This window comes from Cephus cinctus, unplaced genomic scaffold, assembly GCF_000341935.2.
Source record: "Cephus cinctus unplaced genomic scaffold, Ccin1 Ccin1_scaffold1553, whole genome shotgun sequence".
In the NCBI taxonomy this organism is placed as follows: Eukaryota; Metazoa; Arthropoda; class Insecta; order Hymenoptera; family Cephidae; genus Cephus; species Cephus cinctus.
This window is the reverse complement of record NW_014333871.1, coordinates 202512-219576: the sequence shown is the minus strand read 5'-3', so window position 1 is coordinate 219576 and position 17065 is coordinate 202512. Positions and strand designations below refer to the sequence as shown.

Genomic DNA, 17065 nt, shown 5'->3' with positions numbered 1-17065 from the left:
CCACAGGGCTCTCTCCGTGTTTTATACTCTTCTCTCGCTCTGAAATTACCAATATTATTTAGTATAATCTTGAAACTGCTTTCAGAAAGTGTATACTTCCATCTTAAGTATCATATCTAAATGGCTTTGGGTTCTACTGATATATTCTAACCGTATTGAATAATTTCTTTTTTTTTTAATTTGAAAATTGTAATACATATTTATATCTTGAGAGGATATTAAAAATTTTTATTGAATTTCTTTCATCGATTCTATACTTTTCATTGCCACGAATAATGAATCTCAGCCTCGTGCGCCAAAATGGCGCACAACGCGTGGTGAATCAATACAAGACCAAATATTTTAAGCGCCACGTGTCTAGCCATTTTACTTCATTACTATTATGACGCAACCTTTCCAACAGTATATGGAATAAAATGTCAGTACATTGTTTGAATGAGATGTAACGTGATAGGAGAAAGGCCATGACACATTTAACGGTTTTCTTTAACGGTATTACCGTAGCTCTTAGCTACGTGACAGGAATATTCTTATGCTCGGATACACGACTGCTGACTCTGATTAGAACGAATGTCTAAGACGTCCTAAATAAAAATTCTATAAAAATAGATATGCAGGAATAAACCTAAAATGTACAGGTCTGACAAGTTCCACTTTGTTGTTCCAATAATAATTGCGCAGTAGCACACATATTGTACAAGGGTCAACGAATTAGTCGCGCCAGACGCTTTGTTTATTTACACGTGCATACGTCACTGTCACATATGTCAGTGAACGCATGTAATTATGGATTGAAAAAGCACAGAGTAAGAGGGAAGAACATTTTTAATTCTTCGAACCACGCAACAAGATACACAAATCGTTTTCTAGTAATAGTATTTTAAGAATGCCTTTCCTTTCTAGGAACAAAGGCATGTACAAGGACTCTCACTTCCAGGTATAACGGCATTGGAAAAGAGAAGGGAAATTTATTACGAAACAAACAAGAACCAACAGTGAAAGGTCTTCCCTTGAGTAACCAGGGACAAATATGTCGTTGAAAATGCCAAGATTCGTTAAAGCGGAACGTGTCAGTCTGGCAAGAGTAAATAGCTGGCCTGTTACTAAAAGAATAGAACAAAAGAAAAGACAAACTCACCCATACAATGAGCGCACCAAACAAATAAAAACTTTCTCTCCTCGAGAGCTTTCAGAATTCACGCGTCCGAAGTCCAAGCAGAACTGAAATGAAGGAGCGTGCGCTGAAAGCTATATACACTTGTCTCCTACTCCAAGCAGTAACCACGTGACAAATTCACCTTGGCCCCAACAATCGTTTACGGAAGCTTTCCACGAAGACCAACCAATAGCGTTGCCGCACCGATGAAAACAAATCATCCCATTGGTCCAATTTCTGTTGCGCAATTTATAAACTCGTCCTAATACTCGGTAGCGTTTCAGTCGTTCCAATACACAGAAAAATAATCGGTATCTGTAAAACACTGATCCCTACGTCACCATTTTTCCTGGACTTAAAGTCCAGACGTTCTGGAATTCTGTCGATAACCATTGGATACGACATTATCGGCTCTATTGGCTAATCAGCATTGAAGGTTATACATAGCCCTACAAGAACTGGTAAGTTGGACTGTCATACAGATACGGTAATTTTTATTGGAACAGCTGAAATTCTTGTCGATAGATAGTGTCGCGACGTATATTATCAAGCATTGCGACTTCACCTTAAACCAGCCATTCGCCGATGGACGCTTTATGGAGACTCAGCATTCGGTAAACCTATGGCATCATTGCATGAATGGTACACGATGCGAAAGGCTATGATTTTATCTCTGCCACGTGATATCTTTGTGACTCCTGAGGTATGTGCTCTAATTAACAGTTCAATTTTTAACATCTGAATAATAAGTACAGTAGTACCGAGTTGATCAGTATTATATATTTCTGTTGTGTGTACACACACACATACACAACTAGAAAGTTATCTCAATCAATTTTGCGTCCTATTTCTCATAATCTAAATTGCAAAATTTCAAGAGCACTCATTTCGCTATTGCACAACGTAATATCGTCCAGAGGCTTAGTTGAATGTTTGATAAAAAAAAGCGTAGATATTATATTTGAAAAAAATAAGAGGTCGAGATTCTTACAATGGGAACTAGTGATTTTTCTTAAACCAAATATGATTAACGGGAATGATAATAAAAATACATGCAATAGGTGCTGCTGAAGATTCAAGGTAGATTAAGCTATTAAAAGGCGTCATGGTGACGTTAGGGGAAAATGGTATAACGATAACTGTATTGGAACGCGTCATAGAATGACGTTGACATACAATGGGAAAAGGAGGCGTATGGATTATTTGATTAGATGATTATTCTCGTCGTATGACTCACGCCTGTTTACGTCATGAGTTCGAAGAAGATTATAAACCAGCCCTTTATTATTGATCGTAGCTAGCCGCGCCCTTTAAATTTGTAAGTATATACTAGAGTCATTTAATTCTCTATTTCAGTCGATATTACGACTTTGCTGGTCATTTTTTTTGTTCGATGCTTATAAAAATCTAAAATATATTTCTTTTAAACGTAATATAAATAATTGTAATAAAGAATGTTCTGAGAATCACATTATCCATATCCTTATATAATACGTGGTTACGTGCATTATATATATGTATATATCTTTCTTAGTAATTACTCAGTGAAATTTCTAAAGCATAAAAAGTAATAGAAAAAAATTAAATGAAGACTTTCAAATGAAGAACAAAATCGCCCGACCATTCCCGGATTTATGTCAACCAAGTACATTTTTCCCCGATAACACTCATATCTCTTTAGAAACCAGACTATTCACAACAATGATTCAAGTTGAAGCTTATTTTCTTTTGTTAGTTTTAATGTTTCACTCCATTAAATCACCTCGATCTGACGTCAAACGGTAATTACATTAAAAATCTGTAAATAATTGTAACGCACTTGCGTACATTCATTACCACTCATCTCCCCTCCTTATCATTTGCCACATGGAATCTCAGTGAAGAATAAAGAGAAATTTTCCCCCCCCCCCCTCCCCCACTGATCACATCAGCTGCACGTATTACCACACGAGCATCCAACCTATAATAACAGTAGATGGAATTTAATTGTTTATCCGTAAGTATATAAAACGAATATTATCACGAAAAAAAAATAACTAGGTCTAACGTGATCTGATGATAGCTGAAATGTAAATTTCGTCAAGGGTATCTGACTACTTTCTATTTAGCAAAATTAAACGAATTCGCACATAGGAACGACGCAATTTCATGTATCAGTCGAGTTATCTCTATTGGCTGGAAAAATTAACTGCTCCTGATAAACACCAGTGTCGCAGACGGTAACGAGCCAAAAGCAAATGCTCGAGGCTGTTAAGTTATAAACGGTAAACATGATTTAAAATATTTTTGTTATTATTACGTTCTCGTATAAAGTATTGCGCATTAATATACATCGGTTACGTATTCACATGTGTAGGCAATTGTTAAACAGTGCCCCTGCGTCACTTCATCTCGTCGACCTTTTCAATACGATACTCGGGAACTCTATAAGCATTTCCCTGAAGCATGCTCACAGATGAAATTTCACGAAATAATTAAATCCGAATAGCAATCGAACCTTCGAACTTGAATCATATCCTAGTGTGTCGTTTTTATTAGTACTATCTGCTGAACTACTGTCTAAAGTACTGTCTGATGAAAATTCTGAGAAACTAACGTCACAGTCACTTCCGCGACAGTTGATAGTCACCGGCTGCAGTCGTTCTGGAACTGAAAGGTAGTGCCTAGGGGAATCTTACCTTAAAAGTCATAGTGGCCCTTCTATAAGCTATTTTGCTCGTGGATGAACTATAGTGACAATCATAGGTATGGTTTCGACTGGCACATTTCCTCATTGAGGAGACAGTCATAAGGAAAGGACAAAAGGAAGGAAGGTGTGGTTTCGTTGGCACACGCCCCCCATTGGGGATACAGCTATAAGGAAAGGAAGGAAGGAATCAGAAGGAACGTATGGTTTCGTTGACAGCGGCATATTTAGAGCTGAAAGACACGATGCTGACGATAGACACTTCTTTGGATGCCTAAATGCTACGTGCATACCACTCTCTAGGTTTTTAATCTTTTTTTAATACCTGGCCCCCTTCTGAACACTGTAAGCTACGCGATACCAAGAGAGGAAACACGCAGATAGAAAATATATTTGTACGGCTTCAATGGTTGGGTCACGTTTGCCGGCAAGGCTGCTTTGTGCAAGAAAAAGGGGGAGCCAAGTATGGCGGGAGATGATCTTTCCGTACGAACGAATGAATATTCTCTAGGATCAGGTGAGTTAGTAATTGTTAAGGAAATGCCTGTTGAATGGAGTAATAAGGAAATAATGGAAAGAAGAACAGTATAATACCTTGTGGAATAGACAGGCCGATGTTGTCCTGCTGACCCAGTTAATTCTTGGCGCAATGTCAACACGAGACTCGCCACTCATTCAGCCCCTTAAAAGATGAAGTAAAGGCGGAAACACGAGTTCACGTGTACAAAGATTCATTGACACCTGAGATTATTAAAAAGATAATTTCTGTAAGAAAATAATTATTTCATTTGCAATCTTAGGAAATGTGCGTGATAACTGATAGAAATTTTAAGCAACCAATCATTCTAATCTCAGTTGGTGTATCATTTTGAAACACTTGATCTGATAGCTTTTAGGATCCTTGATGGTAAAGCTGATTGCGATAAGGCTGGGAAATTCATTTGATCGGACTTTTAATTTGGACAAAAATAACGAATAGTTTAATTTTACTGTTTACATGCTATAGAACGAATTCAGCCGTTTTTCAGTGGTGAGCCTTCGTTACAGCCAATTTCAAATTCCCATTGTATGTACGAACGACGTGTGACGTTTTCGCATTATTTCAATTCCACATTTTCTGATTAACCTTCTATACTATATATTAAAGCGACGTCTTTCGTTCCATAACGATGAATTAATACTTTTCGAGTACAGAAAACCTGCAATCGTGGTACAATTTGATTGGCGAATTTCAAAATGTTTAATGATGAAAAACCAATAAGAAATCGACTGTGCGTATCAGCGAATACAATCTAAATCACGATTCGATTTATCAGCGACAATCACGACCAGGTCGCATAATCAGCTCAGGAATCATATAGTGCGCATCAGTGTGAATTCGCATTCTGTTCGTTCTACACAGTAGTAAGTAGTGCTATTATATTTATTAACTGGCAATATAAAAATATAATCTACTAATTGACTTTGTACGAGTTACGCAACAATATTTATATCTGCAGAAATTATTGTCCATCCGGAAAGTAAAAAAGTAAAGGTACAACGAAAGACAATGAAGACTTTATTTTTCGTTGGATTAATAGCCATGGCTCTTATTGGCTCTTCTATGGCTGATGAAGAGGCAGGGGCTCAGCTGCCGAACTGCATTTGTACCAGGATCTACAGCCCTGTCTGTGCCACCAATGGTGTCACCTATGACAATGAATGCTTATTCAAATGTACTCGAAATGACAGACTCAGTCGAGGCCTTGAAAGTATGATATTTCTTTTTATTTTACAAATTTCATTCTCGAGTTTAAGTAGAATACCTCATTATTGTATTACTGATTGATGTAATACGTCAATCGTGGTACCGTATGGTACCGTTTTCCGTTGTTATCGTATCGGTTTGAAAATCATTTAAAATCTGTCCAAAGCAACATTGAAGTAATAATGATTATTAATGGCAAATGCATCGAATAATTTCCTTTTGGTTGTATAAAATGTGGATATAATTTTTTTACAAATTAAACTCAATAATGGACAAATATTATGTAAATATTATACAATCTTTAAATTAATAATATATATTTTTATAGCTATAGAGATTGCGAAAAGAGGAATGTGCAACGAAGAATCCTGGTTCTAAATTTCCACATCATCAATATAATCAACACCGGACGTCCAATTTGAAGCAATGCTTATCTATTAAAATATATTGAATGCATATAATATTAAACAAAAAAAATAGTTGTCACATATGGAGTTAAAGTTTTAATTCTGTAACAGTAAATAAAATATTAATTTTTCTGCTGAAATATGTATAAGTAGAGAATAATGAAAATCCATCACATACATTTAGGATTATTCTTAATTTGACGCAACTACTATTGGTACGTCACATGTTAAATTGAGGTCAATATTTAATTTCCATTACGGAGGAACTTTCAATTTAATTGTATTTATCTTTTTGATACTTCTATATTTCACTCGCTATTAGACAAATAGGTAAGTAGGGGAATCATTTGTTTTTATATATAGATATATAATCATTTCGTCTTATCGATTCGTACAATATACCTATATACCTAGCCACATTTCTAGAATACGTAACAGAATCTCTGTCTCTGCCAATAAGTGGTCTGCGGTCATAACCTTATCAGTCATATTTTCTGCTTAACTAATTACATCCCTCGGACGATCCTCGTAGAAAAGCATATAGAAATCTTTGTTAATACATTGTAAATCGTTTTTAAATTGGAATATTTCTTAGATATAACATAGGCCGGTATTGTTAACTTAATAATTTTCTTTACCTACGGAGCCTCGTGTTCACGAGAATTGTGCTAATAGCATCGTCCTAGTAGCATTAACCAAGCGAGAGTAAAACGCAGAGATAATTTAGTGTTTCGAAGGTGACATAAGTAAGAAAATCTGTTGGAGATAATTGAAGAGACTAAATCCAGCAGTATTGATCTGGTGAAAGTCACAATTCAGATATCAATGAAGAGATTATCACTATTTTCGCTGCTAATCTGATATCTTTGTAAATAATTTTCATAGAAATTCTTAATATAGGGTGATTCGACTTATTAGGAATCTAAAATTAGAATTCATTCGCCCAGTGTTAATCAGCTAGTAGTACTATGAGTTCTGGTACCATCGTCAGCAGTGAACACCTCGGTAAGTACACTTTGTGAAATAAATATTAATACCAATATAAATTCCATGAAATATTAAAACACTCTAGGGACACTAATCGGTAATCACTTGTAATCAAGATACATTATTTTCATTCGAACCGTTCTCCTAAATATCTGTTATATTTACGGAAGAGGATTCGAATTCCATCGAATGTCGATCTTCCGACATTTTGAATACAGTAACCAGAATAGAGCTCGAAAGAGAGAGAGGTCTATCAAATGATATATCTTTGGGTCTATTTTCAACAAACGACAGTTTAGTATCTTCAAAGACGATCTAGGTTTTAATGAATATCATAATTTTTAATTATAGACGAGGATATACGGGAACTGGTAAGGGAGGCCACTATCGTTCGCGAAAGAGCATATGCACCTTATAGTAATTTTAAAGTAGGCGCTGCTCTACGTGGTGAGAATGGAACCATTTTCAAAGGCTGCAATGTTGAGAATTCAGCTTATCCAGCTGGCGTATGTGCCGAGCGTGCCGCTTTATTTCAAGCAGTAACAGAGGGGCAAAAGAAATTCAAAGCTGTCGTTGTTGTAGCAAGTGGCAATTTTACGTCACCCTGTGGCATATGCAGACAAGCTTTAGCTGAATTTGGTGACATGCTGGTTTACTTGGTTCCTGCAAATAATCCACAACAAATATTGAAGACGTCTATCAAGGAATTATTACCGATGGCCTTTTCTTTCAATACAATATAAATTGCGAAACACTTGTCACGCATAGGTCTTATCCAAATAAGAATAAGCGAAAACTTTTTAAGCATTACATGTATCAAATATTTTCACAGATGTAGATACACCCAATATTGAAATATGCATGCGAACATGAGGAATTATAATATCCTGAACTATTGGATCTGCAAATAAATTTTCACATCTGAAAAATGACCTATTTATAAAAAATAAAATTATGTGATATAATTACGTTTTCTTTATATTTGTTTCACTGTCTTCATCCGTTGATAAGATATTACATGAAACAAGCAACTTTTATCTTACTTTTTTTTACGAATTAGGGATCTGTAAAAAAAATAAATGTTTTTCAACTTTCTAATTTAATTTTCGTATTTCATATCACACAATCTTTTTGTACCTACCTTAAGCTCTATTATTATCACTGCAAATAAAAATTAAATTGTATCAACGTGTAGAACCATACGTAAGACGTGGTGATTAAGGTATTTGTTTACCTAGATAAACTATATTCTTCATCGTACTAATGTACATCGTTTACTAGGCTTCTCGCCAACTAGCTACTATGCGAATTATATACAAAGGACGCGTCAATATATACATCTTAACTTATTGTTTGATCGTTGGTAAAAATGCGAAGGCTGCAAGGCATCTATGCACGTTAAATCTACTGCACCGAAAAGATCAATGACTGATTTTATGTTCCTCCTCTTCTGTGTAATTTCCATTTTCTCACCAAAATGGACACCTACACGAGCGTGAAGTACACCAGTTAAAAGAAGGTTCACATTACTTTATATTGTAACAAAATAAATAATATAAAAAATTTTCACTGACCATCCTATATAACATTGACAAAGATTTTCATTGTTCGTAGCTTGCTGTATGAGAAGGTCCACTTGTCTCTGTACGCTAAGTGTCTCCTCGTGGGAAAAATCTCGACCAGTTAATTTGTCCCTCACTCTTGTGATGATAGCCAAAGCCTTCTTGTTAAGAGCTTCAGGTTGATTATTATCACCTGGTTAAAAATAATTGGAAATTATGGTATGCACTTAATCATAAAATATAATATCTTTGAATTACCTCCATTCTCGATGCTGCAAGGTATACCTTTCTTCGGTAGAGTCGCACTCAGAGACTCTAACATGTCCCCATGTTCCTGGCTACTGCTAGCACTCATCCCTTGAGCATCCGAACGTTTCCCTTTGGGAGTAGCATTGTCCATAAGCCTCCAATTGAGCAGAGGATCATAAACAAAGGCTTCTAAGACGGCCATTAAACTGTCCTTATTCCGATGCAATACGGACATGACTGATTCGCAGGTCCTACGGTACGTTCCTTCAATTCCGGTAACTTCCATAGCGTTGATCAGCATCCTGGTAAGTCTGAAGGGTATCTTCTCAGGGAACTTTTCTCGAGTCATTGCGACCTCGAAGCAGTCGCCAAAGTCGATGTGCAGAATCTTTCCGCTAAGTCGATCCAGCATGAGATTCGATGGATGACGATCACCTAGGCCAAGTATATAACCGACCATAGACATGACAGCTAAACTGCGGGTATAATTTGTCCTGCGATCGAACCAGACTTCACTGGAGGGTGACTTCAGCCATAGAAGACGTGAAAGATCATCACCGTGGGTATGTTCCAAAGCATGTTCAAAGACTTCAACTTTTTGCATGAGCATCAGATGATCATAGTCCGGTGCCATGCGTAGCATGATTCTGTGTTCAATGTTTAGTAAAATCTTCTTCTTATCACGATAATCCCGGATGAGGGTATGCAGGGTATCACAGTGGGGTACCCAGCCAATGAGACCGCTGTTCGTCGACAGAGGGATCACTGCATACCTTTGAATCGTTAGGTTCCTTCGGAATGTATCGGGATCATGTAGAAGAAGTGTATTCACCAAGCCAAATAATTGCATCACCCTCTCGTCCTGACGAAGATCCTCGTGGCCCTTAAGCAGGAACATGTAGTCTTTGCCGTTGCTACCTTTAATGCAAAGCTTGCGTGGCCTCTGCTTACTCGTGATAACTTGCATGGAGCTATGAATGCTGGCTATCCTCACCACTGGATGACCTGGACTATAACTTCCTGGAACGGCCAATTCAAGATCCCGACAGAGCAACAATTTTGGACTTACGTATTGAAGTTCCAGACTTGTTAATTGAGGTAGTTGACGTGATATTCGCCGGAATACGTGGTAATAGAGATCCCACGCTTGATTCAGATCACGAACATTTCCGGAAACTTTGTACCTGTGACACCAATCCTGTGCCTCCATTAAATCCCTACCGTAGGCCTGGTTGAAGGAAGTCTCTTTAAGCGTCTGTGGGCCTCTCTCCAGCATGGCATGAAGCGGCTCCAAGGTATCGAACATACCCTTGACATTTCTTTCACCGAAGTAAAGTCTACTAGCTTCTTCCAGTCCTTCGTGCCACAATTCATGCCAGAGAATAGCCACTCTAATGAGTTCATCACTGGCCATCATGGCTTGCTGCACCAGGGTCGGGCTGTGCTCACACATATTCTTCAGTATCTTATTGGCAGCAGTTTTACGAGCCTGACTGGCACTCTTGGAAGCAACTGTCAAAGGATACACTAGTGCTTGAGGATGCGTTTTTCCAATGTCGATCAGCAGGTAATGAATGAGCCTTCCAACAAGAACTCGAGGAGTATCGATGCGGGCTATCAACTGTGGTATAACTTGCAACCACGTGTTAATCTCTATCAGTCTCTTGCCCTCGACAATAGCATCGTAAACTTCTGGCCATTGACCGTAATCGAACCAGAGGGTGAGCAACCTTAGTGTATCCTGAAGAGAACTTCCGTGCGAGAGGTTGATGGATCTGAAGAATCCTTCAACGGCAGGTACAGTAAACTGTGAGATGTATTGTGAACTTGGAAGCTGACCAGATCTTGGCCCATTACCAAGAACATTCTCAGAAGCAGTTCCAGAAGCTGCCCCAGCAGCTGCAGCAGATTCTCCCTGTTGATGTTTGTAAAACAGAACCGTCTCAAAATTCGTGTAAGCAAATGCATGCCAAGCTTTGTACCAGGTCGGATCGTGTTCGGTGGCTGCAGCGTAGTAGGATAAAACTGCAGGTATAGAGTGTTCGTTGATACCTTGAAGAGTCTCCAGCCATTCACCAAGCTTTAGATAGCACCTAGCTAATAGACGTTTCCTGACTTCGTGTTGTTTCTCATCTTCCTGGCCGGTGACAGAGCTCACAGTAACCGGCTGTAATGAAGTCTGCACGAATCGCTGTAGCTGACTGTAAGCTTCTTCACGTTTGTTAGCCATCCACATGTGCTTGCAATATGCAAACGTCACCTGAGGATGTATCGTTGGTAGAGGCTGATCCGGTGTCAGGGAGGGATCCGTTCCCAAAAGCATGACTAGAGTCTTGTGACAGAGCATCAGGCTGCCGGACTTCCGGCAGAGACTGGCGTACTTCAACCAGGTATACATGTCGTCTTGAGGCGATACGACAAGTGTGTGAACTTGGATGATTTTCTGCCAATCCTCAACGATTCGCTGTCCGCCTTGAAGACGTTCCCACCACATGGATTTGATGGTGGAACGACGCTCAGGTACAAGTTTAAATTGGATAACCTCTTCGAGCTCAGCCAGCTTTTGCACTTCCACCATTGCGTTGTAAGCTCGTTGATAACTCTCTCCAGCCATCGCAGTAAGTTCCGTATCCAGAAGATCACGGGCGCTGTCGATCAGCTGGTGCGCCACGTTGTACTGATCATCGTGAATGGCCAAGACAGCTCTATAGAAGGCACCGTCCTGAGTATCTTTTGGAATCAGATTAACATACTTCTCCATACTCTCCCATTGTCCCAGGCCCCATGCAGCTGCAGCAGCCATTCTTGCCATTCGCTGCTTATTCTCATCAGGCTGAATCGACCATTGCTTCGTGGCTACGTCGTGAAGTTGTCCCCATTCACCCAGAGCCTCCAGACATCGCATCTCGCCCAGAGTAGACTCCACGTCACCAGGATCACTCTCGAGTCTTTCCTGGTAGAGATGCAATGCTTTGTCCCAGTTGTGCAGCTTCTCGTACCATCGCACCTGCACCTTCAACTCTTGTTGATTGTGCTGATTCATCACGTACTCCAGAAGACCCTCGGCAGCTTCCTTCTGCTGCAGTTTATTATTGATGGAAATCAAGGACTCGAAGACGTTGCTGTTGCGTGCCTTGTGAAACTCGTCTTCCTTATAATGAAGTGCTTTCGCATAGGCACGACAGTGCATTGCTCTCTCACCTAGAATATTGTTGTCCAATGGTAAGGGTCCTTTATCGCAATGCTCCATAAACTCTGCCAGGTTGAGAATGGTCTGAGTGATTTCTGGTAGATCTGGTACCATCAGTGCCTGCTGTAGAGTCTGGATGAGCTCCGCTCGATAAGTATCATTTAATTCTGTCCAACAGGAAACAAAGGCCGCGTTGAAAAGATCACGCGGTAGTTGAGAATAAGTCTGAGCCAGAGCCCAACAGGACCTCAGAGCTGGAGAAGGAGATTCCTTGAGGAGACCAATGGATAAGCTGCGTAGCCATTCGAGCCAGTCATCTTTAGATACCCTTCTGGTGGCAGTCCATGCTTTCTGAAGATTTGTAGCAGACACGTGAAGTCGCTTTATGGTAGTGGTGTCACTTGAGGTTAAAGACAGATCACGATTCTTATTCCTTGAGTGACGATGCCTGGATAGAAGGCAATCCTCCCCGTCGGCGACAGTGGACTCAGTGAGGATCTTATCGGTAAGGACGTCGTAACGTGGATTGACGATTTTGTGCTTGGTCATGACCTTTTGTACCAGTGGTATAAATATTTGGTATTTTTTTCCAAGTTGAATCAATAGAGCACATAATGTGTCCATGGCTGTGCTTCTCAATTCAGGGCATTGATCTAGGGTTTTCACTAGAGGATGAATGATACGTGATGCGAAATCAGTAAAGTCGAGAGTGTCAGCCAGATGATCTACAGTTTCCAAAGCAATCCTGTTAACGTTTAGAGGGCAATCAGTCGCATGGAAAAGTTTAACTATCGGCGGCAGCACCAAGTGCAGATAATTATCTAAATTGTTACCAAACTTCTGCAGCGCAAGAAGAAGCTTAACAGTGACGGTACGATCCTTGCTGGTATCATGAGTGAGTACCCTGAGAATCTGAGGCATCAGCTGCGGCAGATAAATCTTGAATTCTGCTCCTAGTGCTACTGCGATGTGCTCCACCAAAAGTATAAGTGTACTCTGCAGTGGACTATTGACAGTCCAAAATTCTTTAATTAGAATGAAGATATCGTCCAAGTAATTTCTGATGTGTTGCTTGACAATGGCAATGAGTACAGCCAACTGTTGAAATAAGTACTCGCGAAAGTTGACATCAGCTGTGCGTACGACGTTCAGAAAGCTAGGCATTACTTGTGATATATAAGGTACACATTTGATACCAAGACTCTTGAAGATAAAAGTAACAGCCTGTACAACCATAGTATGATGCAGGGAAAGCGTTGGGTCGCGGATGATCCTCATAAGAGTGGCAATGGCAATGGCTGGATAATATTCTTCTAAAGTTGAAGATGACATATTGACCAGCATCTCGCTTGTTGTCAGTTCTTGGCTTGTCTCAGAGTCACTCTTGATATCCGCCATCGAAGTCAGGGTATCCAATTGGGAATCAATTTGACCTAGATTCATCTTGTGCTTGTAAGGATCCAATGCCCCCAACAGACCCAATACTCTAATGGTCTCTCTACGTATTATCGGCTGCTGCTCTGTCTTCAGAAAATTTATTAGGACGTCCAAAAGCGTTGGATACTGTGTGTAGGGTTTCACGACGTGTCCAGTACTACCGACGAGCTGTCCAAGGACCCAAAGAGCAACACCACGTTTCTCTGGGGAACTTGCGTCCACCAACATTTCTAATAATATTGATAGTAATTCTGGCATCCATTGCTGCATTTCAGACCCATTCACTTCTGCAAGATCACCTATGGCTCTTAGTATAGCTAGAATTACTCCTGGATTCGGCTCAGGTTCTTTCAACTTTGGTACCAAAACCTTTAGGATCGGTTCCATGTAGGGCCTGATCAATCTTGGAGCACTCACTACCAGATGATCCAACATTCGCGCAGCTTGTTCCTTATTGCGACCCATTCCTGAGTGTTCCAACTCAGTCAGGAATTGGATGAGCGTCTTCCTCAAGGAAGGCATCACGTATGCTGGATTCATCGTACTAAGTCGTCCTATGGTGCAGATTGCCAATTCTCTGATTTCAAATATCTCGTCGTTCATAGCTACAAAAAGTGCGGAGAGACTCTCAGCTTGTGCCAAGTGTATATCAAAACTTTCGTCCAAAGATGCAAGAACCCACAATCGTACGTCTGAATCCGTATCTGTGATCCCTACTACGAGTAGTTTTCCCAGGACGGCTGACACCGTGTTAGTCACTGTTGGTCCTGGTTGATTTAGAGCCAGCCGCAGAAGTCTGGAGCAGGTCCTAACAGCTTCCAAACGTACTTCAGCCTGCTCTGAAGTAAGGAAGTGCTCAGCGCAACGGCGAACAAATTGCAACAGTGGATTCCCGTCGAAGTTGAATGTTCCCAAAGTCTTGAGAGCAAGAACCGTACTTGGTACATCTACTTCGGTGGGTGGTGCAACTATCGGGCTTGATGCCGTCCATGGTGCTCCAGGATGTCGAAGTGGTTTGTGCATGAGTACCTGGGATAACATTCTCAGGAGTCCTTGGGAAATGTCTAGTTTGAGACAAGGCACACTATGAGCCAATTCTCGTAGAGATGTTGTCAAAATGGGACTAAGACCAGTAGCAAGCATTGACTCCAATAAATCCCTCACATCGGATGCTATTGTTTGCTTGACTGCGTGACCTAAAAGAGTGATACAGATAAAAACTGCTGGTTCCAACGAAGCTGCGCGTTTCTTGCTCGGAGTTTCTTTCGATGGTAAGGAACTCTTGATTACTTCCATTATTTTGGGAAGATACGGTTTAATTGCGTCCTCGACCGCAACTGCTATCAGGCCGATTGTAGTGAACGCTGCATGGCGATCTTTCTCACGGCCACGGAGTGTAGTAAGCAAATGGGATAATGATTCCCTTAGATGATCCCTAATAAACTTTTCTTTATTGAAAGCTGCAAGTCTTGGCAGTAAGGCCATAAGAGCATGTTGAATATGAGGATTTCGTGATATCCTCTGGTTCATAACGTCGTTGTACACAGCATCTAGTCTTTCTTGCATGAGGCATCTACAAGCTGCTGATTCGTGAACAGGATAAACAGTATGCTGTGTTCCTGAACTGTTTTGGGGAGAGCCAGACCACTTGGGGACTATGGAGGTCTTAAGTCGTGGCATCAGGGACATGATGACATTGTCATTTTGTTGCGTAGGACAATTTAGTCTTTCCATTAAAGCTTCGTAATTTCTCTCCCACTGAATATTGCTACAGCGCAGTAACTCATTAAGCACCAGTAAGGATCCATGTATTCTGTCATCCCTATTGTATCCTCGTTCTCTAGTATAAACATCTTCAAATCCAGCCACAGTTTCGTCATAGCACTGTTTATACCACTGCGACTTGTGCATTTGCTTAGCTGTCTCACGTTGAGCAGTTACCACTAATGCTGCTCGAAGAGCTTCTACAGCACCTTCACGAATTACAGGTTTTGGATCTCGAATAGCATTAAATATTAAATCAAAGAATGGTGTAACTTGCTGGAAAAAATAAGTAGGCATAGAAACAGCTAGTTCTCTTAACACAAGTACTGCAGCATGACGTTTTCCTTCGTGTCTATCACCACCCAGCCATTCGAAAGCTCGCTTTACTTCAAACTCTACATATTCAGCCGTGAATGTTCCTGAGACCAAGGCCAATTTGCCAACTGTCTTTGCTGCCAATTCCATAACACCGACATCGCTCGACGGCAGTAAGTTCCGCAGGTAATTTGCAAATCGAATTGTCCTAGTATTTATGTTCCCTACGTCTGCTCCAATGAGACAGACAATCGCCAAAATCCCACCCTTCTTTTCATTCATGTCCGATCCTGAGACCATTTCAAATATATGGTGATTAAATTCGTCCATAAAAGCTGTCAGCTCCTCTTGTGAAGCTTCGCGTAATTCTGTTTTAACGTAGAGACACAAATCTCGCGCTGCCTTGTTCCTGACTTCTTCATGCCGCGACTTGAGTCGCTGCACGAATTGTTGTACTAGGGTGCTAGTCATCTTGAGGCTATCCAAACTGTAGAGAATAAACGAAAAATGTTTCAGTCACATTATCTTTATGAATTATATCTTTATAAACTGATCGACACTTGCCAAACTACGGAGCAATCCTGAGCAGTCCTCACCGCCGCTCAGGCTCTAAAGCGTTTACCAGTCATCTTTTTTATTTACACTGATTTACACTGTTAATGCCAAGGCATAAAATACATTAGGAGTTTTCGATTTACTCAAATCGAGTCGATACAACCAGTGATGAGTAGGGAGATGCACAACCCTACGATTTTAGGCCAGAGATGAGTGGGGAGATGCACAACGCTCCGGTTTTAGGTGATACCAAAAGCATGGCGCTAAATCGTAGCGGCGAGTCCGGGAGTAGGATTTCGTGATCATCGCCTCTGTCGATGTTACAGATTTCGCGTAGCCGCGCGGATCATGATCATCGTTCCAGCCGATATTGCAGTCAGCGAAAATGAATGGATTGCTCGGTGGTGGGGAAAAAGTTGCCGCCCCTCACAAACCGTTCTTGACAAACAGGCGGAACACCAGTCTTCCGTCTAATCGAACCCTAAACGTTTGTATGGACGTAATGCGCAAACAAATGTGTATATTAAAATAAATTTGAAAGTTATAATAAATGCATAGAAATATTGGTTTTCACTCTTTACCTCTTATCATGCCGAAAATGAACATTAAACAATGAATGGCGAAATTCGTTGATAAATGAAACGACCGAGAACAGTTCAAAGAGGAATTTTGAAATATCATAGATAAATATCCATAATAAATTTAATTTAGTATTAAACGAGCATCGTAGCTGAGTCAATAACCTGTCAAGGTTCCTCTCTTTTAACCTTTCTAGGTTGCCCAAAGTTTATTTTATTCTCTTTTGTTCGTCTACGTGGAGAAGGGTGGCGCAAAAGTTCTTAACCGGAGTGCATCTTCATATTATTCTGCTTATATGTAAAGTAAGCAAACGCCTGTTTGCGCATTACGTCCATACAAACATTTAGGGTTCGGTTAGACGGAAGACTGCTGTTCCACCTGTTTGTCAAGAACGGTTTGTGAGGAGCGGCAACTTTTTCCCCACCACCGAG

At 40.3% G+C, this 17065-nt stretch overlaps 3 protein-coding genes across 3 annotated transcripts; 2 read left to right on the top strand and 1 right to left on the bottom strand.

Annotated features, from left to right (window-relative positions):
• Positions 1–5030: 5030 nt before the first annotated feature.
• LOC107273278 (serine protease inhibitor Kazal-type 1) lies at positions 5031–6057 on the top strand. The gene is made up of 3 exons (XM_015751317.2): positions 5031–5246; positions 5342–5593; positions 5918–6057. Exons 2-3 carry the CDS (start codon positions 5392–5394, stop codon positions 5965–5967), a joined length of 252 nt encoding a protein of 83 aa, XP_015606803.1. The 5' UTR covers positions 5031–5246; positions 5342–5391; the 3' UTR covers positions 5968–6057.
• A 130-nt stretch (positions 6058–6187) lies between these two features.
• Positions 6188–7948, top strand: LOC107273277 (cytidine deaminase). The gene is made up of 2 exons (XM_015751316.2): positions 6188–7001; positions 7335–7948. The coding sequence occupies exons 1-2, from the start codon at positions 6965–6967 to the stop codon at positions 7724–7726; spliced, it is 429 nt and encodes a 142-aa protein (XP_015606802.1). The 5' UTR covers positions 6188–6964; the 3' UTR covers positions 7727–7948.
• A 252-nt stretch (positions 7949–8200) lies between these two features.
• On the bottom strand, positions 8201–16307 carry LOC107273275 (serine/threonine-protein kinase mTOR). The gene is made up of 4 exons (XM_015751312.2): positions 16065–16307; positions 8804–15987; positions 8558–8738; positions 8201–8468 (listed from the first exon to the last, which is right to left on the bottom strand). The coding sequence occupies exons 2-4, from the start codon at positions 15969–15971 to the stop codon at positions 8453–8455; spliced, it is 7365 nt and encodes a 2454-aa protein (XP_015606798.1). The 5' UTR covers positions 15972–15987; positions 16065–16307; the 3' UTR covers positions 8201–8452.
• Positions 16308–17065: the final 758 nt, after the last annotated feature.

Coding starts and splice junctions, on each gene's coding strand:
- LOC107273278 (XM_015751317.2), top strand. CDS start 5,392: ATGAAGACTTTATTTTTCGTTGGATTAATAGCCATGGCTCTTATTGGC. Junction 5,594..5,917: donor ACTCAGTCGAGGCCTTGAAA/GTATGATATTTC, acceptor ATATTTTTATAG/CTATAGAGATTGCGAAAAGA.
- LOC107273277 (XM_015751316.2), top strand. CDS start 6,965: ATGAGTTCTGGTACCATCGTCAGCAGTGAACACCTCG. Junction 7,002..7,334: donor CGTCAGCAGTGAACACCTCG/GTAAGTACACTT, acceptor TTTTAATTATAG/ACGAGGATATACGGGAACTG.
- LOC107273275 (XM_015751312.2), bottom strand. CDS start 15,971: ATGACTAGCACCCTAGTACAACAATTCGTGCAGCGACTCAAGTCGCGG. Junction 8,739..8,803: donor TTGCAGCATCGAGAATGGAG/GTAATTCAAAGA, acceptor ATTTTTAACCAG/GTGATAATAATCAACCTGAA.